This window comes from Malus sylvestris, chromosome 14, assembly GCF_916048215.2.
Source record: "Malus sylvestris chromosome 14, drMalSylv7.2, whole genome shotgun sequence".
Lineage (NCBI taxonomy): Eukaryota > Viridiplantae > Streptophyta > Magnoliopsida > Rosales > Rosaceae > Malus > Malus sylvestris.
In genome coordinates, this window is record NC_062273.1 from 21309871 (window position 1) to 21337455 (window position 27585).

At 37.1% G+C, this 27585-nt stretch overlaps 3 protein-coding genes and 2 long non-coding RNA genes across 5 annotated transcripts; 3 read left to right on the forward strand and 2 right to left on the reverse strand.

Moving 5' to 3' along the window:
- Nucleotides 1–3495: 3495 nt before the first annotated feature.
- Nucleotides 3496–4308, forward strand: LOC126599110 (uncharacterized). Its single transcript, XM_050265454.1, has one exon. It carries the CDS (start codon nucleotides 3496–3498, stop codon nucleotides 4306–4308), a length of 813 nt encoding a protein of 270 aa, XP_050121411.1.
- Nucleotides 4309–6934: 2626 nt separating this feature from the next.
- On the forward strand, nucleotides 6935–7667 carry LOC126598343 (uncharacterized). Its single transcript, XR_007614794.1, has 3 exons — nucleotides 6935–7187; nucleotides 7336–7369; nucleotides 7502–7667. It is a non-coding gene; the product is annotated as an uncharacterized LOC126598343 (long non-coding RNA).
- Nucleotides 7668–17720: 10053 nt separating this feature from the next.
- LOC126598640 (uncharacterized) lies at nucleotides 17721–18303 on the reverse strand. The gene has a single exon (XM_050265004.1). The coding sequence runs from the start codon at nucleotides 18061–18063 to the stop codon at nucleotides 17872–17874; it is 192 nt and encodes a 63-aa protein (XP_050120961.1). The 5' UTR covers nucleotides 18064–18303; the 3' UTR covers nucleotides 17721–17871.
- Nucleotides 18304–19554: 1251 nt separating this feature from the next.
- LOC126599924 (uncharacterized) lies at nucleotides 19555–21304 on the forward strand. The gene is made up of 2 exons (XR_007615303.1): nucleotides 19555–19986; nucleotides 21065–21304. It is a non-coding gene; the product is annotated as an uncharacterized LOC126599924 (long non-coding RNA).
- Nucleotides 21305–21370: 66 nt separating this feature from the next.
- Nucleotides 21371–25603, reverse strand: LOC126599923 (NAC domain-containing protein 14-like). The gene is made up of 8 exons (XM_050266399.1): nucleotides 25154–25603; nucleotides 24363–24664; nucleotides 23908–24213; nucleotides 23401–23781; nucleotides 22749–23210; nucleotides 22354–22668; nucleotides 21955–22269; nucleotides 21371–21861 (listed from the first exon to the last, which is right to left on the reverse strand). The coding sequence occupies exons 1-8, from the start codon at nucleotides 25317–25319 to the stop codon at nucleotides 21529–21531; spliced, it is 2580 nt and encodes an 859-aa protein (XP_050122356.1). The 5' UTR covers nucleotides 25320–25603; the 3' UTR covers nucleotides 21371–21528.
- Nucleotides 25604–27585: the final 1982 nt, after the last annotated feature.

Genomic DNA, 27585 nt, shown 5'->3' on the forward strand with positions numbered 1-27585 from the left:
TATGTGAAATGTACCAATTTTTTTAACACTATGGATACATTCTTTTGCCATTTATTATTTCTTATTTTTACATAGTTTTTATCCATTTATTCAATCAAAATGTTTGAATTTTTTTATTGTAACCGTTTCTAATAGTATTATAATGGGGGATTTTAAATTTATAGGATGATAAATCTCATAAAATATCAAACAATTAATGTCAAAACTATAAAAATATAAATATTAATTGTAATATAATGAGGTGTACAAAGTCAAGGGACTTTGATCAAACTTTGAATACTATTAAGGTTTTAGTCAAAGAATGTTAAGAATTAGGGATCGCATCCAAAGTATTCAAAAAAAAAGTCTTCATTGGCTCCTTAATCTTTGTTGTATATTATTTCCTAACTCATTTTTTTATTGATTTCCTATCACATTTAAACCTTGAACTCTTGTATGGAGAAAGACAGATGTTTTCAAAACATGTTCCTCTATGAGACGATGTTTGTTCGTTGAGGTATTCTGATGTAGACCGAGCTTGATCTATTATTGATAGGCAATTTACATAGGAATATTTTGGATTTGTTGAAGGAAACTATATAACTTTAAGAAGTAAGATCATGATGTTGTTTGTTAGATCAAAAGTTGAGTATCAATGCGTTTTACGATAAAACCTCAAACGATCGTCTTTTGAACTAGACATGTGCCTACGACTTAATAGTATTTCTTTTCACTTGTAAGTGAGAAGAGTTATGTTCGATTCTCGTAAAAAATAAAGTTGGACCATATTATTACGAACTCATTGTGAGGCTTAACCAGCACCACCACTAGTACAAAAACATGTTTGCGCGACGGAAACTTGCGCGACGCAGCACATTTCGTCACGCAAAGTATGTTTGCGCGACGCTAACACACAAGCGTCGCGCAAGTGGTCTTTGCGCAACGAAGGAGTGCGTCGCTTAAAACAGTTTTGTGCGACGTAGTTGTATCTTCGTCGCGCAAAACGGTTTTGAGTGACGCACTCCTTCGTCGCGCAAAGTACCGTCGTGCAAAGACCACTTGCGCAACGTTTTATGTGTCGTGCAAGAGTTTAGCGCCAAACCAAGCTTGTTTTACCACTTTTTTTCCATCTTTGCGCGACGCAGGTTCACTATGTCGCACAAAGCTGTTTTGCGTGACGCCTAGATTCGTCGCGCAAAGTCAACACGAAAATATACCTTTTTGTCTTTCTTTTCAATTTTCAGTGTTCTAACACAAGTCAAAAACTCCATAGCTCACCTGCAAACCTCCATAGCCGCCTAATCACACTCAGGTGATTTAAAAACCTCTATGTCATCCATTTTTTTATATATGATTGTATTGAAATTTTGGTTAATATTACCCAATATATTGAAAATTTTGATCTTTTTTGTTCTTATCATGCATATATGATTGAGGGTAAATACCCAATATATTGAAAATTTTGATCTCCTATTGATGATGGCAGTGTAGCACAAAGGGACTCTTTCTCTAATGTGAGGGTAAATACTCAGTTTAGTGATCCCCTTGTTGTTGCACCTGCACTAGAAACTCTAATGTATTATCTGAAGGCCAAATTAATGACTCCATCCTGAGAATTGAGAGGAAACACAAGGTATACTTGTTCAGTTAACTTTAGTATATTAGTATATTAGTATATTTTCTCAACCAAGGACTTAACCAGTTGCACCTTGTAGAGTGAAGAAGCGAGAATCGCTAAAGATGTTAAAGCTCATGAGTTGCGGATCCGCAAGGAGTTGGAGAAACAAGAAATTCTGAGGAGAAAGGTTCTATTTTTAAGTCCTAAACAATTGTTTCTTAAGCTTAGCAATTAATATGCTGATATTTTGATTGTTCTGTTTATAGAATGAGGAAGGAAATGGAAAAACAAGAGTGAGAGACAAAAAGAAAAGAGAGGTTGATGCGTGAGAGGCAACGCAAGGAAGAGAGATTAAAACGTGAGCAAAAACGTGAAATTGAACGAAGGGACAACTTTTCATTTTATAGCCTAATACAATCATACATGTCTTTTGCGAATCTACCAACAATGGAAATTAAAATGACGTTTACTTCAAATCATCATAAATTAAATTGACTTGAAAAAGTCTTGAAAATTAACGTGATTGCAAATAATGGGCTCTTTTGAGTTTGCGTAACTCAATTAAACAAAAAACAATAGCATGACATACTTAAGGCCCTGCAACACATAATGCACAGAAACAAATAAAACTAGGCAACCACTAAACAGCTAAAAGCTTATTCACAAAAGGCACAAATAATAATGGATATAAATCTACCCAGTCATAGCCTATGCGGGATTTAAGGGTATCAAAGTTTGTCGTCCTTTAGGCCTTCGCATCTTCACCAACAAGAAAATCACACATATGACACATATTAGTGTCCCTCAAGGAAATCTACCTGTCGAATACCATTACATGAACAAACAATTTGAATCAAATGAAATGATCACTGGACTACTGATAAATCAAAACTGACAATATACAATAGTTGTCTAGTTCGATATATGAAACAAGAAGGGTCGACAAACAGGACACTCTTTGGAAATTTATGAACAATCCTTTTATCTTTACAGTTTATAACATATCATATCATGCCCTCTATGAAGATTTACTAAATCTATTAATGGTGCAAAGGAGCTTTTAATCCTCATGGATAGGAAATTTTTACAATTACCATAAAAAAATAAAAGCAAAAGCAATATTTTAAGGAAGATTGTAAAGATCTAAAATTTCGGTCAAGAGTTTGGTTTTCATTTTAACCTATTTTCTATAGCTATATTATTTCCCCTAATCACATATGAACACCAATTTTTGAGCAACTTCAGATTCCTTATACTTGTTATTGTGTACCTTTGCCTGCGTGCTATGCCCTTTTTCGGTCACGTTGGAGTTTTTTGGGATTGAATTTGTAATTGATCTTTATTAATTTTATCTATTTTATTTAGCTTTAGTAATTATTGTGATTTAATTTATTTGTATGCACAAATTTGTGTACATCACGTACAAAATTGTTTTGTGTTGTACGAAATTAATACTACTTAACTTTGTACAGTTTTTTCAAGAAAAGCTTAGTTTCCCGTTTGAGAATTAGTTGGATTTCGTGTATGGATGCAAAAGCATGACTGCGGTCCAATTAATTCTTGAATTGTCCCATTTTATGGACAGTTTGGGAATGCATAGTTATATGTTGTAGTTTGCGGTTCACGGATTAGGTTTCGATAGTGGAAATTTTGGTAACATTTCCTGTTGTTCTTTGAGTACACGGTGGATATTATGTATCTACAACGTGCACTTGAAGAACTGTAAGGAGATGCTGCCGAAATTAGCCCACGTCGAAATTTAATCCATTGGAATCATAAATTACGACACATAACTGTGCATTCTTGAATGGGATAGGGCCCTTACCGGAGGAATAAGGTGACAATACAGTAGTTGAAGTTGTTGTAACTCTTGTACTTTTATTGGGATTGCAGACAAAATGGACATACAGTGGATACATAATCATAATAAATGTGATGTTGAGTACTTGGATGGAATAGATAAGTTCACTGAATTCGCAACTAGACACAACCCAGGTTCAACTCATATCCGATGTCCATGTAGAAGGTGTAATAACTCAATGTGGGAGACATTTGAAAATGTTCGATTTCATTTAGTAAGAAATGGGATGATGGAGACCTATACTACTTGGTATCATCATGGAGAATTATTAGACCAAACTTCGTCTTCATACGTGACACAAGTGGAGACTATTGAATCTAATGTGGATCCTAGTGAACAAGTTATGAATATTGTAAATGACGTTTATCCATATGCCTTGAGCAACACCAATCAGGAAAGGGGAGATGACGGTCGTCCAACCATGGACAGTGAGGAATTTAAAAACTATGAAAAACTATTGAAAAATGCCAAGCAAGAATTATATCCGGGTTGCGAGAACTTTTTGGTGCTCTCAGCAATTGTGGAGTTGATGCATGGCAAGATCAAGTTTCGTTTGTCAAACAAGTGTTTTGATTACTTTTTGGGAGTTATCAAGAGGATGCTTCCAAAGGAGAATTGTTTACCTGAAGATCAAAAAAATGCCCAAAAAGTGTTGAAAGGTCTCGGATTGGGGTATGAAAAAATTCACGCATGTGTAAATAATTGTATATTGTTTTATAAGGAGAACAAACAGTTGGATAAATGCCCTATCTGCAATGAGCCGAGGTTTAAAATGACATCACAGAATAGAAAGATCAAGATTCCACAAAAAGTAATGCGTTATCTTCCATTGAAGCCTAGGTTGCAATGATTGTACATGTTGATGCATACGGCAACCGACATGAGATGGCATAAAGAAAGACGGGTAAATGACGATGTTATGAGGCATCTTGCTGATGGAGAGGCATGGAAAGAATTCGATTGGATGTACCCTGATTTTGCAGCTGACCCACGCAACGTCAGATTGGGACTTGCCACCGACGGATTTAATCCGTTTGGGGTTTTAAACCAAAACCACAGCACTTGGCCGGTCGTCGTGTTTCCTTATAATCTGCCGCCTTGGAAGTGCATGAAAAAAGAATACATGATGTTGACTCTAATAATGAGCGAAGATCTAGGAAAGTCCATTGATGTTTATTTGCGGCCGTTGGTTGATAAGCTAAAAGATTTATGGGAAAACGGTGTTCGTACATACGATAAGTATACTGGGCAGATGTTCACCATGCGAGCGGCAGTGATGTGGACAGTAAACGATTTTCCAGCGTATGCAATGGTTTCTGGGTGGATGACTAAGGGTTATTTGGCATGTCCAATATGCAAGGAAAACGTAACATCGTCTTGGCATGCGAGAAAAGTTTGTTATCTTGGTCATCGTAGATGGTTCCCTTGGGACAACGAGTGGCGTCAGAATGATAAAGCATTCCACGGCACAAAAGAGACTCGGCTAAGACCAAGAGAATGGTCCGGAGATGAGATTTTGGATCAGTTAAATCATTTGGAATTTGGTCATTTGGGCAAAAGGGTCTGTACGCCCAGACCAACTACACATCTAAACTGAACGCACAAGAGTATGTTATTTGAGCTCCCGTACTGGTCAAAGTTAAAATTGAGACACAACCTAGATGTTATGCATATTGAGAAAAATGTGTTTGATACTTTGGTCGGGACAATTCTAGACATTGAAGAAAAAACGAAGGACACAATCGAAGCTCACCTCGATTTGGAACGAATGGGCATTAGGTCATCCTTGTGGATGCAGAGAGTCGGTGGTACATTGAAGAAAGGCCATCCTTTTTTTACAGTTAAGCCGAATGGGAAGAAAGAGTTTTTCAACTTTATTTCTTCTGTAAAGTTTCCAGATGGGTATGCTTCCAATATCTCGCGTTGTGTAAACGTGAAGGGGTGTAAATTTTCAAACATGAAGAGTCATGATTGTCATGTGATACTTCAACGCCTTCTTTTGGTTGGTATTCGACACTTATTGCCTCTTGATGTGGTGAAACCAATCGTGTTGTTGTCGAGATTTTTTTCGCAGTTGACAGCAATGTGTTTGCGAAAGTCGGATGTTAAACAATTGCAAGACGACATTGTGAACGTCTTATGCAAATTCGAACAGATATTTCCCCCAGCTTTCTTTACAAGTATGATTCACGTGATGATTCACTTGCCAGATGAGGCATTGCTTGCAGGACCAGTGAACTGTCGATTGATGTATCCAATAGAAAGGTACTTAATTAAGCGTGTATATATATATATAATAGATTCATGATCAACGAACGCTTTGAATAATTTGTAGCATACCTTTTATTTGTGCAGATATATTGGTGAGTTGAAAAAATGTGTTCGAAACAGGGCAAAGCCCGAAGGATCACTGGTGGAGGCATGGGTCGCATATGAGTCACTAACTTTTTGTGCAATGTATCTTGAAGATGTTGAGACAGCTTTCAATCGTCCTCAACGCAATAATGACGGTGGTGTCAAAAAAGAGAAACTGTCTGTTTTTGCCCAAATTACGCGACCATTTGGTGATCCTGTAAAAGGCGAATCGTTTACCAAAAATGACATGGAGGTAACGCATTGGTTCATACTCAACAATTGTGAGGAGGTTTTGCCATACCTTGAAGAGCATGAACAGTTGATGAAGCGGGAACATCCTTCACATTTATATGCCAAGAAGCACCGTGACTTGTTTCCTTCGTGGTTTCACGCACATGTAAGTTGTATGTGGTTTAAATTGAGCATATTTTCCAACTTGTTCATGCCTTTCTTTAAATTTGGTTACACTAACATGTTAACTTTTTGTATATGTTATATTAGATGAACAAATTGAAGGAATTGAATTCACCCTCTTACGATGAAGAATTATATAACTTGGCGAGATGACCGCTTCACGTTGAATTGTTCTCGGGTTGTCATGTAAACGAGATCAAGTTCTTGGGGGCAACACGTGATGACAAGTTGTCTACTCAAAATAGTGGTGTTCATGTCCCGGGTGCAGGCGACAGTGAAGACATTAATTTTTATGGCAAACTAACTAGTGTAGTACAATTGGTTTACAAATACAGGTGTCAAGTGATACTATTTAAGTGCCTTTGGTTTGATACAAACCCACATAACCGAACGAGTGTTAAGTGAGATCATGGTTTACTATCAGTAAACAGTACGAGACATTGGTACGATGAAGACCCATACATTTTGGCAGCTATGGTGAAACAAATATTCTATCTAGACGACCCTAAAGCCGGCAATGGTTGGAAAGTTGTTCAGAAGATTGAGCGAAGAGGGCTATATGATATTCCGGAACTAGATCATGATGATAACGACGACGTCGCTGACCAACAGTTATCATCTTCGATAGAAATTAGTGAAGAAACACTCCAAGATACTAATATTGTCCAAGAACCGTTTAACATACTTGGAGTACCCGAATTCGAAATATCAATTGACCTTGGTGATTTGCCTCAATACAATGCACCAAAAGAGGCAAACGAAGATGAGGACGAATGGGAATCCGGAAATGATAGTAGTGAGGATAGTGAGAGTTATTATTGTAGTTCGGATGAGGATTAATATAAACTTGTAAAGGCAAAAGCAGGAGGCTGAGGGTTTAACACCGCTTCTTATCTACCCACACTAATATTCCCAACAAATCGTCTGATCGTCTCCATTCTATAAAGATAAAGATATCATGTAAGTTTTATGTTTTATGTTAGTCTCATGGAAGGTTGTGATCTCTTTTCATTTGAGTTGTTTTTATTATATCTTTGATTACCTACTACCAAAGGTCCGTTTACCTCTCTGTTGGAATTATTGAAATTTATGGATGACCTCTTTGCAGGTTATGGCCCAAACCATCCGATCATGCTTTGAAGGTATGTGTTTTCTGTTATCACGCTTAAGTGTTAACATAATTTGTTTTTTTTTTTTTTTTTTTTTTTTTTGTCCGACTACCAACATTTGTGCTGAGATCCTGTGAGTTTTATGTGCATTTATCTTTGACTTAGCCTCAAATGATGGTGGTCTCAGATCTGGATGATGTATTTGTTCCATTGCCAGATGATCTTCTTGTTAATCTATCTGAATCAAGAAGCGTAGCGGAGTCTATGTTTCAAGACAACGTGAATGTGGAGTCTGCTTTTGGTCCAGCTCTTAAAGCCTCGCTTATGCTTATGGAGTGTGAGCTTCTTCACAAATAGCAATTTTAATTTTACCTTTGGATAAAATTTATCACCAATTATAAAAGCAGTGTGTTAAGTTATGTATTCCTTAATTAATTGACTATTTAGTACTTCATTATGCAGTTCCAAGAGTCTGGTTGTGCATTTACTTTGCATTAACTTATGTCCACGTGTGTGCTTTTGCAGACCAACCTTGGGGGGAAATTGTTAATTTTTCAAAACACACTGCCATCTCTTGGTGTTGGTCGCTTAAAGTTGTGTGGAGATGATCTTCGTGTCTATGGCTCTGATAAAGAGCATCCACTAAGACTACTAGGGGATCCTTTCTACAAGCAGATGGCTGCGGAATTTACCAAGTTCTAGATAGAGGTGGATGTGTATGCCTTCAGTGACAAGTACACGGATATAGGTTCATTAGGTACATGTTTATTGTTTAATCATATTCTGTTTCACTTTCATAGAACCAAATATCAAGATGATGTTGACAGATAGTAGGATGTTCTGATGATACTTCTCGACATTAATATGTTGAGAATTCTTATATTATCCACCAATTTTGAAGTTGTTGCCCTTCTGGGGAAATATGCTTTAACCATGGTTTTCTCCAATTTATTGCATTAACTGTTCTTGTAGAATATTGTAGTGTTTCTTCCCTATAGTGAACATTTTTGAAGAAAGAATCTGAATTTACATATTTGAAACTTTTACTGTCTTGTTTGTAGTTCTTGTTTGAATTTACATACGTTCGTCAAGTGATATATGGTGATGAACGATTGCTTGTTGTGCAGTCTGAAGATACTGATCAAGAATATTTTCCCTTTCTTTTTCCTTTAAATAACTAGATTGAAATGACGCCGTAGTAATGGAATTTAAAACAGCGAGTTGAAGATTTAACATTTCCGGAACCCGCAGAGGTGTGAGACGTTGTCTTCTGTCGGATAATCAGTTGCTTAGAGAAGCCATGACCGGAGGTTGCAGCATCAGAGCCATCTAGATCCTCAACAGTCTCGACGTCGTCGTTTTCTCCAGGTCATCTCCGAACACATTCTCACGCTACCCTCTCTCCATATCTATAATGGTCTGATGGAAAAATTGGGGAAAAATGTTACAGAATTTGTGTTGTTTTTGAGATGCTGTTTTTTGAGAAAATGTTTGTTCATCGTTGATAGAATTGCTATTGCCCTCATTCTTTGAGATATCTTTCCCCTCTAATGTAGGGTTGCTTTTCTTTACCTGGTCTTGCAAGTTCAGTCTTCTTCTTCACATTTTTTGTTTTATTATTTAAATTTGGTTAGCCACTTTGTAACAAAAGTATTATCGTGAAGCAACAGACGTTTTTAGATTTTTAATGTTAGATGTCGTGCCTTTTTGTGCCCGTGTCGATTATTTTGAGCATTTTAACATATATGTGGTGAATTGCGTATATTTCATTAATTAGTTAAACAATGTCATATTCTATGGAGAAAATTAACCATCGTGTTTGGACAGGGAGTGCAACCGTGTACATTCTACCTACAAAATGGTCAGTGCAAGTTTGGATTTACATGCAAATTTGACCATCGAGTGCAGACCATGAGGTACAACCTCTCAGCTTCATCTCTCGTTGATATGCCTGTTGTTCAATATCCGGTTGGGTTTCTGCTGGCCACCCTGGCTCCATCATCCTCATCATTGGATCTCTGGCTCCTTTACTTGCTCGACGTTTTAATTTCGCTTCGTTTGAGCTCGATTTGTGCTAATTTCGTAATCTGGGGTTTCTAGGGTTTTGTGTTTGGTTTGGTAATGTGGGGTTGTGATTGGGGTTTTGTTCTGGTTTGCGGGGGAATTGTAGAGCAAATGTGGCAATTGGGGCTGACGAGCAGCGAATCGTACCCAGAGAGACCCGGCGTGCCCAACTGTGTCTACTACATGCGAACCGGGTTCTTTGGATACGGTGGTCGGTGCCAGTATAACCATCCTCGTGATCGTGGTGCGGTAAGTCCTTGTTCGTTGTAAACTTGCATTGCAATCAGTTAATTAGCTTTTTTCAATACTGCTTAATTGTGGGTTTTGATATGTAAACTAGGACTCAAGCTTTCAGTGATAGGTGACTGCAACAGGATATATAGGTTGTTTTGAATTTTCGTAAGTTTGAGTGTTTTGTTGCAGGTAGTTTTTTGTCCCTTTACCTGAACCTAGATGATTGTTTGTTTGCTGAGAAGGCTGGGGAAAAGAATGGGACTTTTTTGGAATTTATTCGACATAGTTAAACTAGTCTATATTTAATGAAAATATTAGGCCTAATATTTGTGTTTTGGGCTCGATGCAGTGGGAAATGTTGCCTTAGTTACAACTGCTTGGATTTTATTGGTAACTGAAATCGTCTTTGCTTGTGAATTTTGTTATCTTTTGTTTATGATTTTCGTTTGATGCTGCACGTAGGTTGTGGCAGTTGTAAGAGCTACAGGGGATTACCCAGTGAGAGTGGGGGGAACCTGTATGTCAGGTATGCAATAGTTTTCTGATATGTTGTAAAATGTGAATTTCCTGCCTGATAATGACAATGTAGATCTGGAAACTTTTCGGCAACTTTGTTATGTTGTCCATTTATTTGTTTGAGCTTTGAACTTCATATGTGATTGTGGCATTTGTTTGTCTTTTCAAGATGGGAAAATGTTTTTGAGATTTTTGGATGACTGATGTCTCTAAATCAGGGATGGGAGGCTTTTGAAGATAGATAGCTTATTGCCTTTGTGCTGTTTGCTAGAGTAATGTCAAAATTTAAACTTTTATGTTGATTATGTGTTTGTGAAATTTCTGCTCCAATTAAAGTTGCCTACTTTTGTCATTGTTTTCACTATACAAGAACATTTCGGTGTGAATTTCATCTGTACTTGCAAACTTATTGATAAGGTGTTTGTTATGAAGTATGTGCAATGAAGAGTGCGGTGCCTTGCTTTTCCAAATCTTGTGGGGTTTAAGTAATTCGTTATGTGCACTTGAAGAATAAAAAACTGGTAGTTAGAGTAGAGAGCCGGAGTAGAAAGAGAGAAGGGTGTGAGATATGGAACCAGTGTGGATTATTTTTTTAGTTGTTTTATTATGTACTGTGGGATATTTATAATGGTCTGATGTAAAATTTCAGTTACGAATTGCTTTTCTATCCAAGATATCATCTTGATTAGAGCTCGCTACTTTGTCAAAAACCATTGCTGGCTAAACCAATGGTGATGGATGTCTATCAAGAATATATACTTGTCACATATCGCCCATTTGATGTACACATATTCCATGTCAAGTTATTTGGTGAATTCACTACTCCAAAGTTACAGGTAATGGAATGTTTGCTAGCTTTTTTTGTAATGATTCTAATTTTATAGAATATGGTACTATTTACAGATAGTTGAGCACTTGTGATTTCATTTGCACGCTAGATGAGAATAATTTAGTGAAAAATATTCTTCATACGTTTTAAGTGATAAAATGACAAACAACTTTCTAAAGTACGAGAACTCTCAATTGTGACTGCAAAGAGCCATCTTGCAGTAATGCGTTTTGTACCTGATTAGCTTCCAAGAGAGGGCATTTCAAACAATCACATTTCTTATTTATCAGGGTGTAATGAATTTACATATTTTTGAATTGCTTTTTAATTATATGAGTCGAGCTTGAGCGAGCTTAAAATGTACAAGCTTGGTAGATAACTTGAGTCGTTCTAAGTATACAATAAATAGCTTAAGTTAACTTGGTAGATAACTTGAGCTATTTTGCGTGACACACGTGTACCTACATCGCGCAAGTATTTTTTTTTTCTTTTCTTTCATTACCTTTTTCTTTTTTAAGTAAGATGTGTTAAGCTCGACTATTGTAGATGACCAATTGGAACTTTTTCACGTCATTGAAATGTTACTCTTTCAAGTAGCGTCATCTCAAATCTTAGCATCTCCTCTATTTCCTCCCTGAAGAGGTTCTTATTCCATACCTTTGTTTGACCGGCCTTCACAAACCTCCTGACATTCCACTCCAATCACCAAACAGTATTACTGTAATAACGAAAACTTTAATAGGATACACTACTAATTAAGGCAATCTCCAACTATGGAGGGCTTCATAGGCCTCAAAAAAATATAATTTTTTAAGGAATAATAACAAACTAAATTTATATATTTTCAAACACAAAATATATTCAACATAAAGTATATAACAAAAAAACTTCAAAAACAAAATAAAGTATTTATTTTGTACTCATCAGCCCAAAAAAAAAAAAAACTTGCTCGACGTAGGTACATGCGTCGCGCAAAGCTATTTTGCGCAATGCAGGTGTATCTACGTCACGCAAAGATATTTTGCACGACACATGTACCTACATCGCACAAGTTTTTTTTTTTTTTAGCTTATGAGTACAAAATAAATACTTTATTTTGTTTTTGAAGATTTTGTGTTATATAATTTATGTTGAATGTATTCTGGTATATGAAATCTACTTGCAAATATTTGTTTTAAGTAAGATGTGTTAAGCTCGACTCTTGTAGATGATCAATTGGAACTTTTTCACGTCATTGAAATGTTACTCTTTCAAGTAGCGTCATCTCAAATCTTAGCCTCTCCTCTATTTCCTCCCTGAAGAGGTTCTTATTCCATACCTTTGTTTGACCGGCCTTCACAAACCTCCTGACATTCCACTCCAATCACCAAACAGTATTACTGTAATAACGAAAACTTTAATTGGATACACTACTAATTAAGGCAATCTCCAACTATGGAGGGCTACATAGGCCTCAAAAAAATATAATTTTTTAAGGAATAATAACAAACTAAATTTATATATTTTCAAACACAAAATATATTCAACATAAAGTATATAACACAAAATCTTCAAAAACAAAATAAAGTATTTATTTTGTACTCATAAGCCCAAAAAAAAAAAAAAAAAAAAAAAAAAAAAAACTTGCTCAAAGCTATTTTGCGTGACGCATGTACCTACGTCGCGCAAGTTTTTTTTTTTTTGGCTTATGAGTACAAAATAAATACATTATTTTGTTTTTGAAGATTTTGTGTTATATAATTTATGTTGAATATATTCTGGTATATGAAATCTACTTGCAAATATTTGTTTTAAGTAAAATGTGTTAAGCTCGACTCTTGTAGATGATCAATTGGAACTTTTTCACATCATCGAAATGTTACTCTTTCAAGTAGCATCATCTCAAATCTCTTAGCCTCTCCTCTATTTCCTCCTTCAAGAGGTTCTTATTCCATGTCTTTGTTTGACCGGCCTTCACAAACCTCCTGACATTCTACTCCAAGCACTAAACAGTATTACTAATAACGAAAACTTGAATCGGATATACTACTAATTAAGGCAATCTCCAACTATGGAGGGCTACATAGGCCTCAAAAATATAATTTTTTAAGGAATAATAAAAAACTAATTTTATAAATTTTCAAACACAAAATATATTCAACATAAAGTATATACCACAAAATCTTTAAATTTTCCGTCTTCAATCTTATTGGCTAAATCTTACTCTCTCTATATTTTTATCACGTACTTTTTAGTATGCCCAAGTACCTTTTCACCATGTCAATAACTAACAAGCTCAAAAAGAAATGCCTAACTGCTTGGGGGTGGCACTTTTTAGGCCTTCTAGGGGCTGATTTGAGCCCCGAATACGCCCATTTGTAAAAGCTCTTTGGTTGGAGATTATTTTGTTCAATTTCAAGGTTAATATTGACCAAATTCCCTTTGATCGGAGATGGTCTAATTAACATCCCAAACCTTGATATATGAATGTTTTTTGCGATTTTTGGCGTACATGATCTCGAAGCATATACAAACAACTTTGATGGTTAAATCGTTCAAACTAGTTTTGTACAATGCGTATCACATCAAAACATTAGATTCGCTAACACTTGGAGTTTATTTATACTTTCATTCAGTAACATAAGATTTTGTGGTATCCACTTGTGTCAATATTTTAAATTGACGATCAAATTAGTTTATTGTATTCATATAGGATTAAGGAGTGTAGTTGTAAAAAAATCATCAAAATCAGAGTTAAATTAACCATTCAATCGTGCTTTTTCGTTTATAATCGTCGAAAAGTTTTGTCCCGTTACTTGATCTTACTTGATCTTTATATGTTTGTTTTTTGCGATTTTTGGCGTATATGATCTCGAAGCATATACAAACAACTTTGATGGTTGGATTGTTGAAACTAGTTTCGTACAATGCGTATCACATCAAAACATTAGATTCACTAACATTTGAAGTTTATTTATATTGTCATTAAGTATATCATAAGATATTGTGGTATCCACTTGTGTCAATATTTTAAATTGACGATCGAATTAGTTTATTGTATTCATATAGGATTAAGGAGTGTAGCTGTAAAAAATCATCAAAATCGGAGTTAAATTAACCGTTAAATCGTGTTTTTTTGTTTATAATCGTCGAAAAGTTTTGTCCCGTTACTTGATCTCTATATGTTTTTTTTTTCCGATTTTTGGCGTACATGATTTCGAAGCATATACAAACAACTTTGATGGTTGGATCGTTGAAACTAGTTTTGTACAATGCGTATCACATCAAAACATTAGATTCACTAACATTTGAAGTTTATTTATATTGTCATTAAGTATAACATAAGATATTGTGGTAACCACTTGTGTTAATATTTTAAATTGACGATCGAATTAGTTTATTGTATTCATATAGGATTAAGGAGTATAGCTGTAAAAAATCATCAAAATCGGAGTTCAATTAACCGTTAAATCGTGTTTTTTCGTTTATAATCGTTGAAAAGTTTTGTCCCGTTACTTGATCTCTATATGTTTGTTTTTTGCGATTTTTGGCTGATGCGATCTCAAAGCATATACAAACAACTTTGACGGTTGGATCTTTGAAACTAGTTAATTTCATACGATGCTTTTCCCATGAAGTTCAATGGTATATATATTTACTAAATATATTTTAATTTATTTATTTCGTACTTATAATACTTAAGAAATTGACTGATATATATGAAAAAAAAATATTATTGTGGGTTTTTGTTAGAAAAATATATTATTGTGGGGGATGTTAAAAAAAATTGAATTTGAAAGGAGGAAAGTCACATTTTCGGTAATTTTTATAATAATTGTTTTTTCCAAATAAATACTTTGCGTGACGCCCTTGGACTTTGCACGACGAAGGTACCTACGTCGCGCAAAGTGTTTTTTCTACTAGTGCACCACCCTCTTAGTATAGATAACATTGTTTGGTTAAAATTTCTTTAGAGAGAGTATCAATTTTGATTAGTGCCATTGCACCGACTCAAAGTTTAACAACATAAGATGATTTATAATTGTAGTCTAAAAAAATAGTCTCTCTAACATTTGTCGAAAATATTTAACATCTTACATCTAACATCTAATTTGACAAAATCTTTTGATTAACCAAAAAAAAAAAAAAACATTTGCCGAAAATATAGGACATTGTACCTTCTGAAATTCACTAAATGAGAAGGAAATGTTTTGTTTTCACACTAACTACTGTTTTGCCACTTAGTATTACAGTCTAATAGTATTCGTCTTCATTTCTAAGTGTGAGGTCTTAAGTTCGATTCTCGCTAAAGGCGAATTTAAACCACATTATTGCTAGCCCATTATGAAGTTAAACCCACCCCATTTCCTTAATATCATTTGTTCAAAAAAAAAAACACTAACTACTATTTTCCAAAGCTTTATTATGGACTCTTCTTTTGGTCAACAAAACTATTAATACAGAAAAGAGAAAACCGCTCCCTAGCAAAATTATGCATGCTCTGAGGTCAACTGTTAATACATAAAAGAAAGGACCTGGCTTCTCTACCCTCCCACTTTCTATACACACGGTTAACCCACGTCAACATTTTATATTACTATTGCTTTTTGTCTTATTATCTCTATAAAAAAAATCATTATAAAATATTGACGTGACTTAACTGTGACCGCATAAAATAGGAAGGGATAAGAGTGTATGAGAAGTGGGAAGGCAGAGAAGCTAGGTTCGAAAAGAAAACCTCACTTGAAACACAAAGGTTTAGACCTAACTTGGTGCCCAAGTCGTGTGCAGCTGGACTAGGGTTAATGGACTCTAACTATTTTTCGTGGCCCAAGTTGAAAGGTAATTCACCTTATGGTTGCTTGGTCAAACGGATGTGTCCCAGTTAGTCGTGGACTTGAAGTTGAATACTAGAACTCTTTTTAGGGATAACTGAATTGGCTTGTCATTTTTAGAATGATTGTCCATGAATTCCCTAAAACAAAATAGGCTTTTAGCTAAAATGGTCCATGAGATTTGCATAACACATCACTTTGGTTCCTGAGATTGAAAATCAATAGAAATGGTCCATGAGATTGTCCATCATCCATTATTTTGGTCATTCCATTAAAAACTCTATTAAGTGTCCCAGAGCTCTTGGTCGAAAGTTTGAGCAATTTTCGAAGCTTCGTCACTCAATCGTTTCTTAATCAAATTCGACCCATAATATATCAAAATGAAGATAGGAAAGTGTAGAACAAGATTATACCTATTTGGAAGCCCCATGATTCCCGGAGATGGCTGGAAAATAGTCTGAAAGGTGACTAGTCTGCGAGAAAACTACAAAACTTGCTGAAAACTGGGTAAAATTTAAACGTTCATAACTTCTTCAATACTCAACAAAATCGAGTGATTCAAAAATAAAAATCATATTTCTCGACGTTACAAAGAGAAATGTACCTTTATTGACGACTAAACCACAACGAATTAGCCATCGATAAAGGTACCATTCTCTTAGTCTCGTTGAGAATTATGATTTTCGTTTTCGAATAACTGGATTTTGTTGAGTATTAAAGAAGTCATGAACGTTTAAAGTTTACCCAGTTTCCGGCGAGTTTTTCAGTTTTCCTACGAACCAATTACCTTTTAGGCTATTTTCCAGCCATCTTCGGTAACCATTAGGCTTCCAAATAAGTATAATCTTGTTCAACACTTTCCTATCTTCATTTTGATATATTATGGAACGAATTTGTTAAGAAACGATTGAGTTACGAAACTTTAAAAATTGTCCAAACTTCCGATCAAGAGCTCTAGGACACTTAACGAAGTTTTTAACGGAATGACCAAAATAATAGATGGTGGACAATCTCAGGGACAATTTCTATTGATTTTCAATCTCATGGACCAAAATGATGTGCTATGCAAATCTCATGGACTATTTTAGTTAAAAAACCAACAAAAAATATAATAGTATAAGTATAAGGGTTATCATAATGATGTGATGTGACTAGGTTGACAATGATAATAATGGAAGAAGGCCCCGTTTGGGATTGAGGTGATTTTAAAAAAAGCCACTGTGAAAAAAAGCTGAGGGCCATTTTTGTGTTTGGTAAACTGAAAAAAAATGGCTTATTTTGGAAGCTGCTGTGAGAATAAGCTGAAAATCAAAGGAAAAGCTGAAGCTGCTATTTGCTGCTTTGAAAAAAAGCCAGTTTTTTCAAAGCACACAGAGCTACAGTGCTCCTTTAATGAAAAGACACACTATCATCCTGTTTTTTTTTTCAAAAGCACTTTCACAAAAAAGTTTACCAAACACTCTACTGGCTTTATTTCACAGCCGCTTATTCTCACAGCACAGCCGCTTATTCTCACAGCAGCTTTTTTTCAAAGCACAGCAATACCAAACCAGCCCGAAGTACCCCTAAAAATGAAACAAGAATCTCTAAACTCTGTCATTTCACAAGTAAATTTTCATATTCATATTATAAATTATTTTACTGAAAAACTTAAGGTAATAAAGAATTCAACGAGCCCCATTTTTCCAAAATTCTACTTTGCATTTCTCTACCTAAAAATTAGGTGGCCTTCTACGCGGTTCTTTTCCACACACCCGTCATCACTGATCAATTTAGTGGGTTAACCACAATTTTCTCAAAAGCCAAGATTTTAACAGTTCAGATCCAACTGTTCAAATATCAGTGCATCTCATACGTTTGCATACCTTACAGAACAATCCGACCAAAGCACAGTTGCCATTCATCTATCCATCAACAAGCAATCAAATTTACGCCAACGTTGTTAAAATAACTCCAAATATTTACACAAAATCAGATTTCCGTAAAGAACATTAGAAAAAGAAAAAGAAAAAGAAAAAGAAAATTAACCGAGGAACCCTTATATGCTAAACAAGAAAGAAGCCTTGTTCTTGAATGGTTTAAGCGGCAGGGGCTCCAACCAGAGGTGGAGGAGGATGATGCGGGTAGGAAGAAGCAAACGGAAGATTCCTGAGGATCAGAAACCGAACCCTCCTCGGAAAAGGCGCGGAATAAAACAAATGCTCCAAAACCCTCGCCAGCAACACCGTGTACTCCTCCATCAGCTCCGCCAGCACCGCCACCATAATCATCTTTTTCGAATTTTCTGGCTTACCCAATTAATAACTCCAAAAACCCAATAACTATAGCATCAAATACAAATCAAAGACACAAGCTTTTGAAAGTAGAAATTCCTCACCTTATCCCTTCTCTTTCTCTCTCTAGATTTTAGGGTTTTGTATATTTATAGAAATACATAACATGTGAAAGCAGGTGGTGGGAAGTGGATTTATGTGGAAGGACATGTGATCTCGTATGGTTCGGTTTTGGGGTTTTGGATTGAGCATTAACAACGGCGCCCCCACGGTACCCCACTATATTCAGAAAATTTTCATTCTAATCGAAACACGGATGATACATTACTTATTTTTATATAAATAGTAAGAAATTTTACGTTTTAACTTATTAACTTTTTAAACACACATTTCATTATTTATATAATAATACATAATATATTATTCCGTGTTCTAATCACATTAAAAAATATCTCCACTATATCAGGAACCTTCTAGTTTTTTCAGTGTGCTTTGCTACTTGGCTGCCACGTGGAGGTTGACACGAGATGACTCGTTGGAGGTTCAGGGTTCGGATTTATCTGGGCTATTTTTTCACCCAATTTTTAAAGAAAATGGAAGAAAGCAGAGAACAAAAGATGGACGTCACTCACTGGTAACCTTTTCTCAATTTTTATCCTTTGTTACGTGTTCTCCTTGCCACGCCCTGCAATTTGCACATATGAGTTCACCGTTATATTGCGCGGAACTAGATCATCTCATGAGCTCAGAATAGCATCTTTTTGAATAGCTCATCCAGATCGTTCAAACTTGATTTAACGGTTGTAATTATTAAAATTTTTAGAAGAGTTCATTGTTTGAAGTCATTGAATCAAATTTCAACAATCTGAATGAGCTGCTTAGAAGGATCCCCATCCTAAGCTCAGGAGAGGATCCAGTTCCATATTGTGCAAAGTTAATAATAGGGTAAATTACATTTTATCCTCTTAGGTTTAAAGTTGATTTCAATTTCTTACATCTTTAAAACATTTCAATTTTATACATTTACTTATCATTTTATTTCAATTTCATACATTTATTAGAAAATCCGTTAAATAAACCGTTAAGTAATGACGTGGTAAATATAGGATCTTTCTAATCCGTTAAATAAAATGTTAAGTAATGACGTGACAAATATATGATCTACATTTGTGCTGATGTAATTATCCATATAACCAAAAAAATAATTTTTTATATATTTAAAATATTATAGTAATTTACCCTATTTATTTAAACAAACCCAAAAAAACAAAAAAAAAAAAACAAATCCAGAACCCATCTTCCCCCATGGATTTGGATCCTCTCCCGAGCTAATGGAGAAGATGCTCCTGACCCATTATCTTGGGTCGTTGGATTTTTAACAAACAGGTCTCTTTAAAATTATAATAATTATAGAGGTTAGATAAAATTCCAACGATCCACGAGGATCCAAATCCTTCCCCCATAACCCCCCCCCCCCCCACCAACACCTTCTCCCTCTCCTCCTCTTCACCTCCCCGACCTTCACCACCAAAACCCCAGCGATCCCACCCCACCCCACCTCCCCTCAGTAGCCTTCACTGAACCTAAATTGTAAGAATTCGACCTCAATCTCCCATCAACGTCATGCCCTAACCACATTGGCCCCAGATCCACTCACCCTCTTCCTCTCATCCGTACAATCCAAGCTCCTACTCATACTATTTGGTTGCCGCAACCTCGCAGGCCACAGCTGCTACTCTGTCGGCGAGGAGGAGGAGGAGGACATGTACCGAGAAGTGACCTCCCGAGCTTTGGGGCGGCGAGGAACAGCGACGCCATTGTTGGATTCCGAAGGCAAAAGAGGCGGCCTTACGGTGCCGTTTTGAGGACGACCTCCTCCTTGGGACGTGGCTTTGGGGTTCAATGTCGTCGACACAGCAGGTACCATTGCAGAAACTCAAAATCCCATTCAAATCTCATCCTCCAAAAACCCTAATCCCTCGCAGATTAACGAAATTCCAGGGACCTAAAAGCAAAATCTCCGACTATCCCCGCGAGTTCAACAGCTCAGATAAAAATTTAAAAAATCGCAAAAAATGAAAAATAAATTAGGAAAACAGAGAGAGGGGAGAGTGAGAGGAAGGTTATGGTGAGGGGCGGGACGAAGGTTGGGGAAGATGGGTTTTAGGTTTAAGGGTTTGGTTTTTTATTTTTTAATAATTTTCTTTAATTAATTATTTTTAAATGTATTAAAAAATTATTTTTTTGCCAAATGACACAAATATAACTAGGGGTGAAAAAAAATACCGAAAATCCCAAACCATACCGAAACCAAACCGAAAAAAAACCATACTGAAAATCCCGAAAATTTTGATACCGAAACCAAACCGATCCCGAATTTTTCGGTATGGGATTCGGTCTCACACTTAAAATTGTTCGGTATTCCCATCCCGAACCGAACTTTAAACCCTATTGTTATATATATGTTGGAATATATGTATATGGCCTATTTATATTATTAGAATAACTTAAGTGTGGGGATAAGGATCTGATTGTGTGCCTGGCGCTTGAAGTTTTATCAAAGCACATGGGTGCTGTCTGCTTTGCAACCTAGAAAGGCGAAGCCACCAAAACATTCCTTCAACTCAATTCAAACCCAAGCCGACACATCCATACTTACTCTCTCTCATTTCTTATCTTTGGCCTCTCAAATTCTCTCTGTCTCTCCTTCTCGAATTCGAAGCCTAGCAGCCACCACCCTCTCACAGTCTCACTCTGACGAACTTTCTCCCCTCCGGCCACCACCACACATCACGGCTTCATCCCCACCTTCGATTCTCTCCATTGATTCTCTATGTGGGGTTTCAAATTAGGGTTTCGAATTGGGGCTTAGGGTTTCGAATTAGGGGCTCGGGTCAGGAGGAGGACGAACTATCTCTTCACTCTGTCTCTCTATCTCCCATCAATCTTCACTGATTCACTGTCACTTCTCTGATTTCGTTTTGGGTTTTTCATGCAGGTTTGAATGTTTTCGATTTCAATTAGTTGATTTGGATTTCAATGCAAGTTCGGTTTCGGGAAATCTCGAAATACCGAAATTTTTTTGGGAATACCAAAATTCGGGAATCCCGAAGTTTCGGTTTGGGATCGGTCCTCTTATTCTAGTCCCGAAAATTTTCGGTTCGGGATTTGGTATGTCATTTTCAGTTCGGTATCCCATACCGAACCAGCCCTAAATATAATAGCCACGTCAGATCTATGTTATGTTTCCAGTGAAAACTAAGCCAACTAAACTCTAGAAAAACAGAGTTGTCTGGAAACAGACTAAATCAAACTACAAACTGTCATTATTTATCTCATCTAAGGTTACATCCGCACGATTATATGAGAACGCAATTTACAAGCCTAATAACCCGTTTCAACTGAAACACATCGTGGAACGAAGCGCCTATGCCTATCGTCAATGGCTTCCTCCGTGCAACGTCAAGATCTAAATGTCATCCAAATCCCACTAAATGCTATGAACAGGGTTACGGCTAAAGGAATACCAACCAAAATAACAAATGTAGGACTCAGGCCGTGGTGTTTGGGCAGTTCCTTCGAAGACACTGACAGCCCCATATGGCTGCTGGGTGATGCACCGTCCCTTCCCGTCCTTAACCTCAACGTTATTGGGGCTTCTTCAGCAGCCCTCTTCTCATCAACCAGTTCTGTTGGTGAGCCATCGGTAATTTTCCTGCCCATGTCTGACTTCAAAAGACGGGACTCTGCTTCCTGCTCATCGAAATTAGAAATCTTCTCCGTGGCTTCCTTGACCTGCAAGGGACAATATTGCTCGCTTAGAATTTGATGGGAACACCGAACATATGTATATACAATGCTTATGTTGGCTTCGTTGACCATCCTTACCTCATAAATAGTTGACTGCACATTATCTTCTTCAGCAGGGGTTGTATCTCTCACATTGCTATCAACAACTGACCGAGGTGAAGTACTCATCTGCAAACGGATTCTTCTAGAAGCAGGGGCCTGAGTTGCAGAATCACCTGAACTTAATGGTTGTTGAGGCTCGGGGGCCTTCATCTTGATTCCGGATCTACCTACAACATTGGAATCATAGTTGACGGAATTCTTCATAGTGGCCAAGTCTTCCTTATCGTTGATTTCCGCATGCTCTTTCTCATGTTCATCAGAGGCCAGACTCTGCTGTATAGCTTCTCTAGCCTGTATGGAACAAATAGAGTAAAGTTTGAAAATGCATAAGAAGCAACAGCAGAGATACTAATGTAGTGTCCCAAGGACCCTTACCTCAGTATTAGCAGATTCTACTTCATCTTCTCCCCCGTAATCTGTCTCTCTCACGTTACTATCGGCAATGGACCCGTATGAAATATTCATCTGCAAACCGATTCTTCTATGAGCAGTGTCCTGAGTTACAGAACTGTCTGAATTTGATCGTTGTTGAGGCTGGCGAGTCCTAATCATGATTCCACTTCTACCATCAGGATCAAAGCCATGGTTAATAGAATTATTCGTACTGGACCATTCTTCTTTGTTGCTGAATATCGCATGCTCTTCCTCCTGTTCATCAGAAGTAGGGCTCTGCTGTATATCCTCTCTAGTCTGCATGAAACAATCAGTGTAAAATTAGATAAATGCATTTGACAAGAATTATTAAGTTAGCTTCACAAGGACGCCCTTACCTCTGCAATAATTGATTGGACTTCATCTTCTTCCGTGCTGTAGTTTTCATCGCTCTCATTGCCGTTGGTAATTGACCAAACTGAACGGTCCACTAATAAATGAAGTCTTCTTGCAGCAGAGCCCTGATCTACAAAGTTATCTATATTCGGTTGTAGTTGAGGATGTCGAGCCCTAGTCTTGATTCCAGTTCCACCAACATCATCACCGCTGTGGTTATCAAGATTCTTCCAACCGGTAGATCCATGCAAACTATTGGACACATCATTGACTGAACTCACAGGAAACTGCTCAGCAAATGAGCATTGAGATAAATAACTGTCTGTCATATTTCCCATTCTAGGTTTTCGGTCATCAAATGATGCTTGAGCTTTAGCTTGCCAATAACCAAATGAGGTGTTCTGCAGATCCTCGGAGCCAAATTGCTCATTGTACAAGCCAGATGCTCTCCTTTGCAAATCATTCTGGTGCACAAGGACAAAGCAAAAGGTTACAGTTAGACCTCATTTCTAAATATACTACGAATTATTTTCAAAAGATTAATTCTAGAATTTCAATTTCATGAAGTACACAAAGCACGCTAGACAGGAGAACAGCCAAGAAGTTCCAAAATTGGGGTTACAAGAAACAAGAAATTATTTATTTTACCCATACCTGGGCGATTTTGGCGTCTGTGTTACCCCATGCACCATTGAAACATGAGTTTCCTGGCAGCGTGGTGCATGCATGACCAGATAGATAAGTCTCATTTCCAACGACCAAGTTCTTCTGACTAGTTGACTCCTCACAGGAGCTCCCATAATGGCTATTGCTGAACTCATCAAACAACTCCTTGAGGGGTACATCCCGTTCACATGTGCCGTCTTGAAAATGCAATACATTATCATAATTGCCAAAGTCACTGGTAAAAGGTGAACCCACATAATGTTCCAGCTCTGCATTAATCTGCGAATGCAACGGTGAGAAGTCTTTGCTATCGTCCAGGCCGCCCAAAGACTCATAGAATGCCGGATTTTCTTCCATTGTCAGATGCCCCTACAGTTGAGAACCACGAAGATCAAAATGTTTCCTCACCAGTTGTTAATATCTGTAAACTTTTGTATAAATTTAGCAGTACAATACTGAACGTGACAAAAACAAAACATATCATGGACATCTTACCTGGATTCCTGTTTCTACTGCTCCATGATCTTCCATATCAGAGGCCATAAAACTGTCAACAGGTAGCTGACAAAAAGCATCAGGGGTCACTTTGTCAGACTTATCAGTCAACCACCTCATGATACCTTCTGACTGCTTTTCACCTTGCATCTCTGATGTAGCTGTTTCCTGAACTATATCTGAGGACTCATCAGGAGAAGACTTAGTTGTGGTAGGAGATAGACCAGTTTGTTCAACTTCGTCATGCTTTGGTTCATCAGCCTTCTCTTCTGGTTTATGGAACAAGCGACAGAGAACAAAGGCACCCTGTATCAGAGTCATTTAAACATTATTCAGAACTAGTACGGATTATTTATCAGTTCCAGGACAGATAAGTTTCAAAATGTGCATCATCTCCACGTATATACATGCGAAGAATGGGTGAATAAGGCAAAAGCATTAAGCAGAGGGAGTACCTGGCTGGGAGCAGTCCCATCGAGTTCCTTCTGAGTAGCACGATACTCGTGCATGATCCAGCTGGTACGCTCGCCCTTGGGGGCACGGCCTCTGTAGAAAACCAAGGTCTTCTTCATTCCAACTTGGCCATTGCTGTTAGTGGCAAACTTGCACTGGCGGGACTTGATGGTCCGGTCCTTCCCCGTGGCCTTCCAGTATCCAGCATCAGTTGCTCTATTGGACCGATGGCCATTTGGGTACTTCCTATCGCGGGGGCAGAAGAAGAACCACTCTTGATCATCTGACTTTATCACCGATAGTTCTGCGCAAGCACACCGCAATTGACACTATGGACAGCTACAGGCTACAAGCTTCAAGCTTCAAGCTTTACTACTATATTCGAGTTGGGTATTCCAAATTTCGTAATATTGTTTAAAATTACCATTAATAGCTCAGCTCAGTCAGATTAAAAATTCACTACTTACAGCTAAAAACTTCAGGCTTAGAACAATATTCGAGATGGGTAATTAAAAGATTGAATTATTATTTATAATTATCACAATTACAGTGGAATTACGCAAGGAATCCACATAGCAATAAGGAGGATTTATTCATTGGTGATGTATGGAATAAAGGAAAAATTCTCAATCCAGCCAACCAAATATTCTTATTCAGAAATAAACAAACAACGACTATAAATTCGAATTCAAAACCCCCCAAAAAATGGAGAGAGGGGAAGAGAGAGAGAGAGAGAGAGAGAGAGAGAGAGAGAGAGAGAGAGAGAGGGAGAGAGAGAGAGAAAAACAATTACTTGGCAAATCCCAGGGCTCCCATCTGCAGACATCGATTTCCGGGATGACTTGGACCTCGGAATCATGGCCGTTGATCTTCAGCCGGAGGTAGTGGTTGATGAGCTCCTCGTCCGTCGGCCTGAACCGAAACCCCAACGGCAGCGATTCCATCGACAGCTCCGCCATATACCTCCCACCACTGATCTTCCTCAACTTTCCCAACTTTTCAAAACCCTAGCTCGCAGAAAAATTAAATTACTCCCGAACCCTGCTGTTTGTTTAGAGTAAAGTCGAATAAATTATGTTCGGAAACTATGTGCTTTCTCCTCTGTCACCCACTCGCTTTTACGTCGATTTACCAAGCTCCGGATTGGTGGACTCAGTTGACCAGACGCCTCCGGGTTCTGACTGGGAGCGGTGCTACGTGCATGCGTTGTAGAGGATCTTGTTCTTTGACAGCGCTGCTTAAGTGGCAGAGAAACGAGGCGCCATGTGTCGGCTCGTCTCCTGCTGTCGTGGGATGCATGAAAAATCCCATTCCGTACTGTTTTTCGACTTTTTTACTTATGATTTTTACTTTTTTTTTTATTCTGCAATAAAAATTGTACTCGAAAACGATTATAAAGAAAATATTTTTGAAACCAATTATAAGTAAAAATGCAAGTTAATTTTTGAAAATCACTTAAAATGCTTCATTCAAGAATCACATAATTAGTGTTTCTTGAAAAAATCACTTCAAGTACTCTTAAAATCTAAAAGCTCTTTTAGTTATTAAAAAACAATTTCTAAACAAACTCGTAAACTGATTACTTTTGCATTGTACTATGAACATGTTTTGCCTGCTTAAAAAATGAAAATTTGCAAAAAAGAGAAATTATGTGACATTTTACATCATGAGAAATTAGGTATTTGTCAAAACTTCACCAAACAAAGCAAGCAAGCATGGCAAGTAAGACATGTCACATGGCTTCCTTCTCCGTTTCGTCTTACAGACTAGAGTTCTTAAAATTGTTCGGAGAAGTCGAATTATTACCATCTTAATTAGAAGTCATAGATTATTGTCACTAGCATTACAATATGGTAACATTCTTCTTCGTTTGTAATCAAGAGGTCTCAGGTTTGGCTCTCATGAATGACAAGTTCGACAACTAATTATGACTAGTTATTGTGTAGCTTGCGGTTTTCCCACCACGAATATCATTGTTTAAAAATAAAACTCCCATAGATTATTTTTCCATCTTACATTAGTGTGAACGTTATTACCCTTGGGCCTCAGCAGGCCAAAAATAATCACAAGGCGACACGTGGATTTTTGGATAAAAGATGACAAAATTACCCTCGAGGCGCACCGGATTTTCTACGCGTGAGTAGTGGACAATTATCTTTCAATCAAGCCAAAAGTGCCCAAAATAGGTAACAAATTCATAGTTATTTCATCCGTCCTCATCCTATATTTTCCACAATGTAATTATTTCATAACCTTCAAAACATTCCTTTTAAATTGAGTTAATTGACCAATTAATGGATTAATTACATAATTAATCTATTAATTGTCAAATAAATCACTCATTATACTAAAAAATTACTCAAAAAGCCGGTCACTCTCTCCCAAGAGGGTCAGCTATGTTTTTTATATTGAACCCCATTTTCTCTAAAAAGCTAAGTCCACACTTTTACAAAACTCCAAAAACTCTCTGAACACTTTTCTCTCTAAATTCTAACTTTGGCATTGGAGGTTCTTTGGCCAAAACCCCCCTATTCATCGTAGGCGCGTGAGGCTTTTGGTCTTAACCAAATGTGTTAATTGTTTTGTAGGTGCAATTTTGTCCAAGATCAAGAAGGAATAAATTTGCATTCACAGAAGCCGCTGAAGTATGTTTTATAAGATTCACATGCATTAGCGGCTCACAGTTATCAGCTGAGTCTTAACATTTCTCCATTTTAAGATAATATGAATGTGCAATTCTATACAACGTGCTCAAATAATAAAATAACAACTTAAAAAAAAAAAGAAAAAGAAAAAAGACAAGTAATAAAATAGTAAATGGTGCATTTAGTTGAGGTAAACAGCAAGGGTGCCCTAGAAAAACAAGACAAAGTGAACGTATACCCTCCTCCATCCGCGCAATAAAGTAAATTTCTACTTGTACATTATCTTGTTATTTGCAACTTTTACCTACAAAGCAGGATGGTAACCAAGGGGCACATTTGTGTGACTGGCGTCCACCCTCTGCACAGCTCTCCGCAAACTCCACTCGTGTAAGAATTCCAGGGCAAGTCTTAGCGCAGTTCCGAGTCCAAGAACCCTAATATTACCTATACAATAACAACAAGCATATACAAGTTCAAATCACTGCAATGAGCTTTTGCTGTGAATCCGAGCTCAATCTTTCACATATACGACACCCAGAGGATTCAGACCCAACCAGGCTCTGATACCACGTTAGAGCAT

Excerpts from the sequence above, each read along its gene's own strand:
- LOC126599110 (XM_050265454.1), top strand. The coding sequence starts at position 3,496 with ATGGACATACAGTGGATACATAATCATAATAAATGTGATGTTGAGTAC.
- LOC126598640 (XM_050265004.1), bottom strand. The coding sequence starts at position 18,063 with ATGATTATGGTGGCGGTGCTGGCGGAGCTGATGGAGGAGTACACGGTG.
- LOC126599923 (XM_050266399.1), bottom strand. The coding sequence starts at position 25,319 with ATGGCGGAGCTGTCGATGGAATCGCTGCCGTTGGGGTTTCGGTTCAGG. Across the intron at positions 24,665-25,153 it reads GGAGCCCTGGGATTTGCCAA|AACTATCGGTGATAAAGTCA; the intron begins GTAATTGTTTTT and ends GTGCTTGCGCAG. Across the intron at positions 23,211-23,400 it reads CAGACGCCAAAATCGCCCAG|AATGATTTGCAAAGGAGAGC; the intron begins GTATGGGTAAAA and ends CTTGTGCACCAG.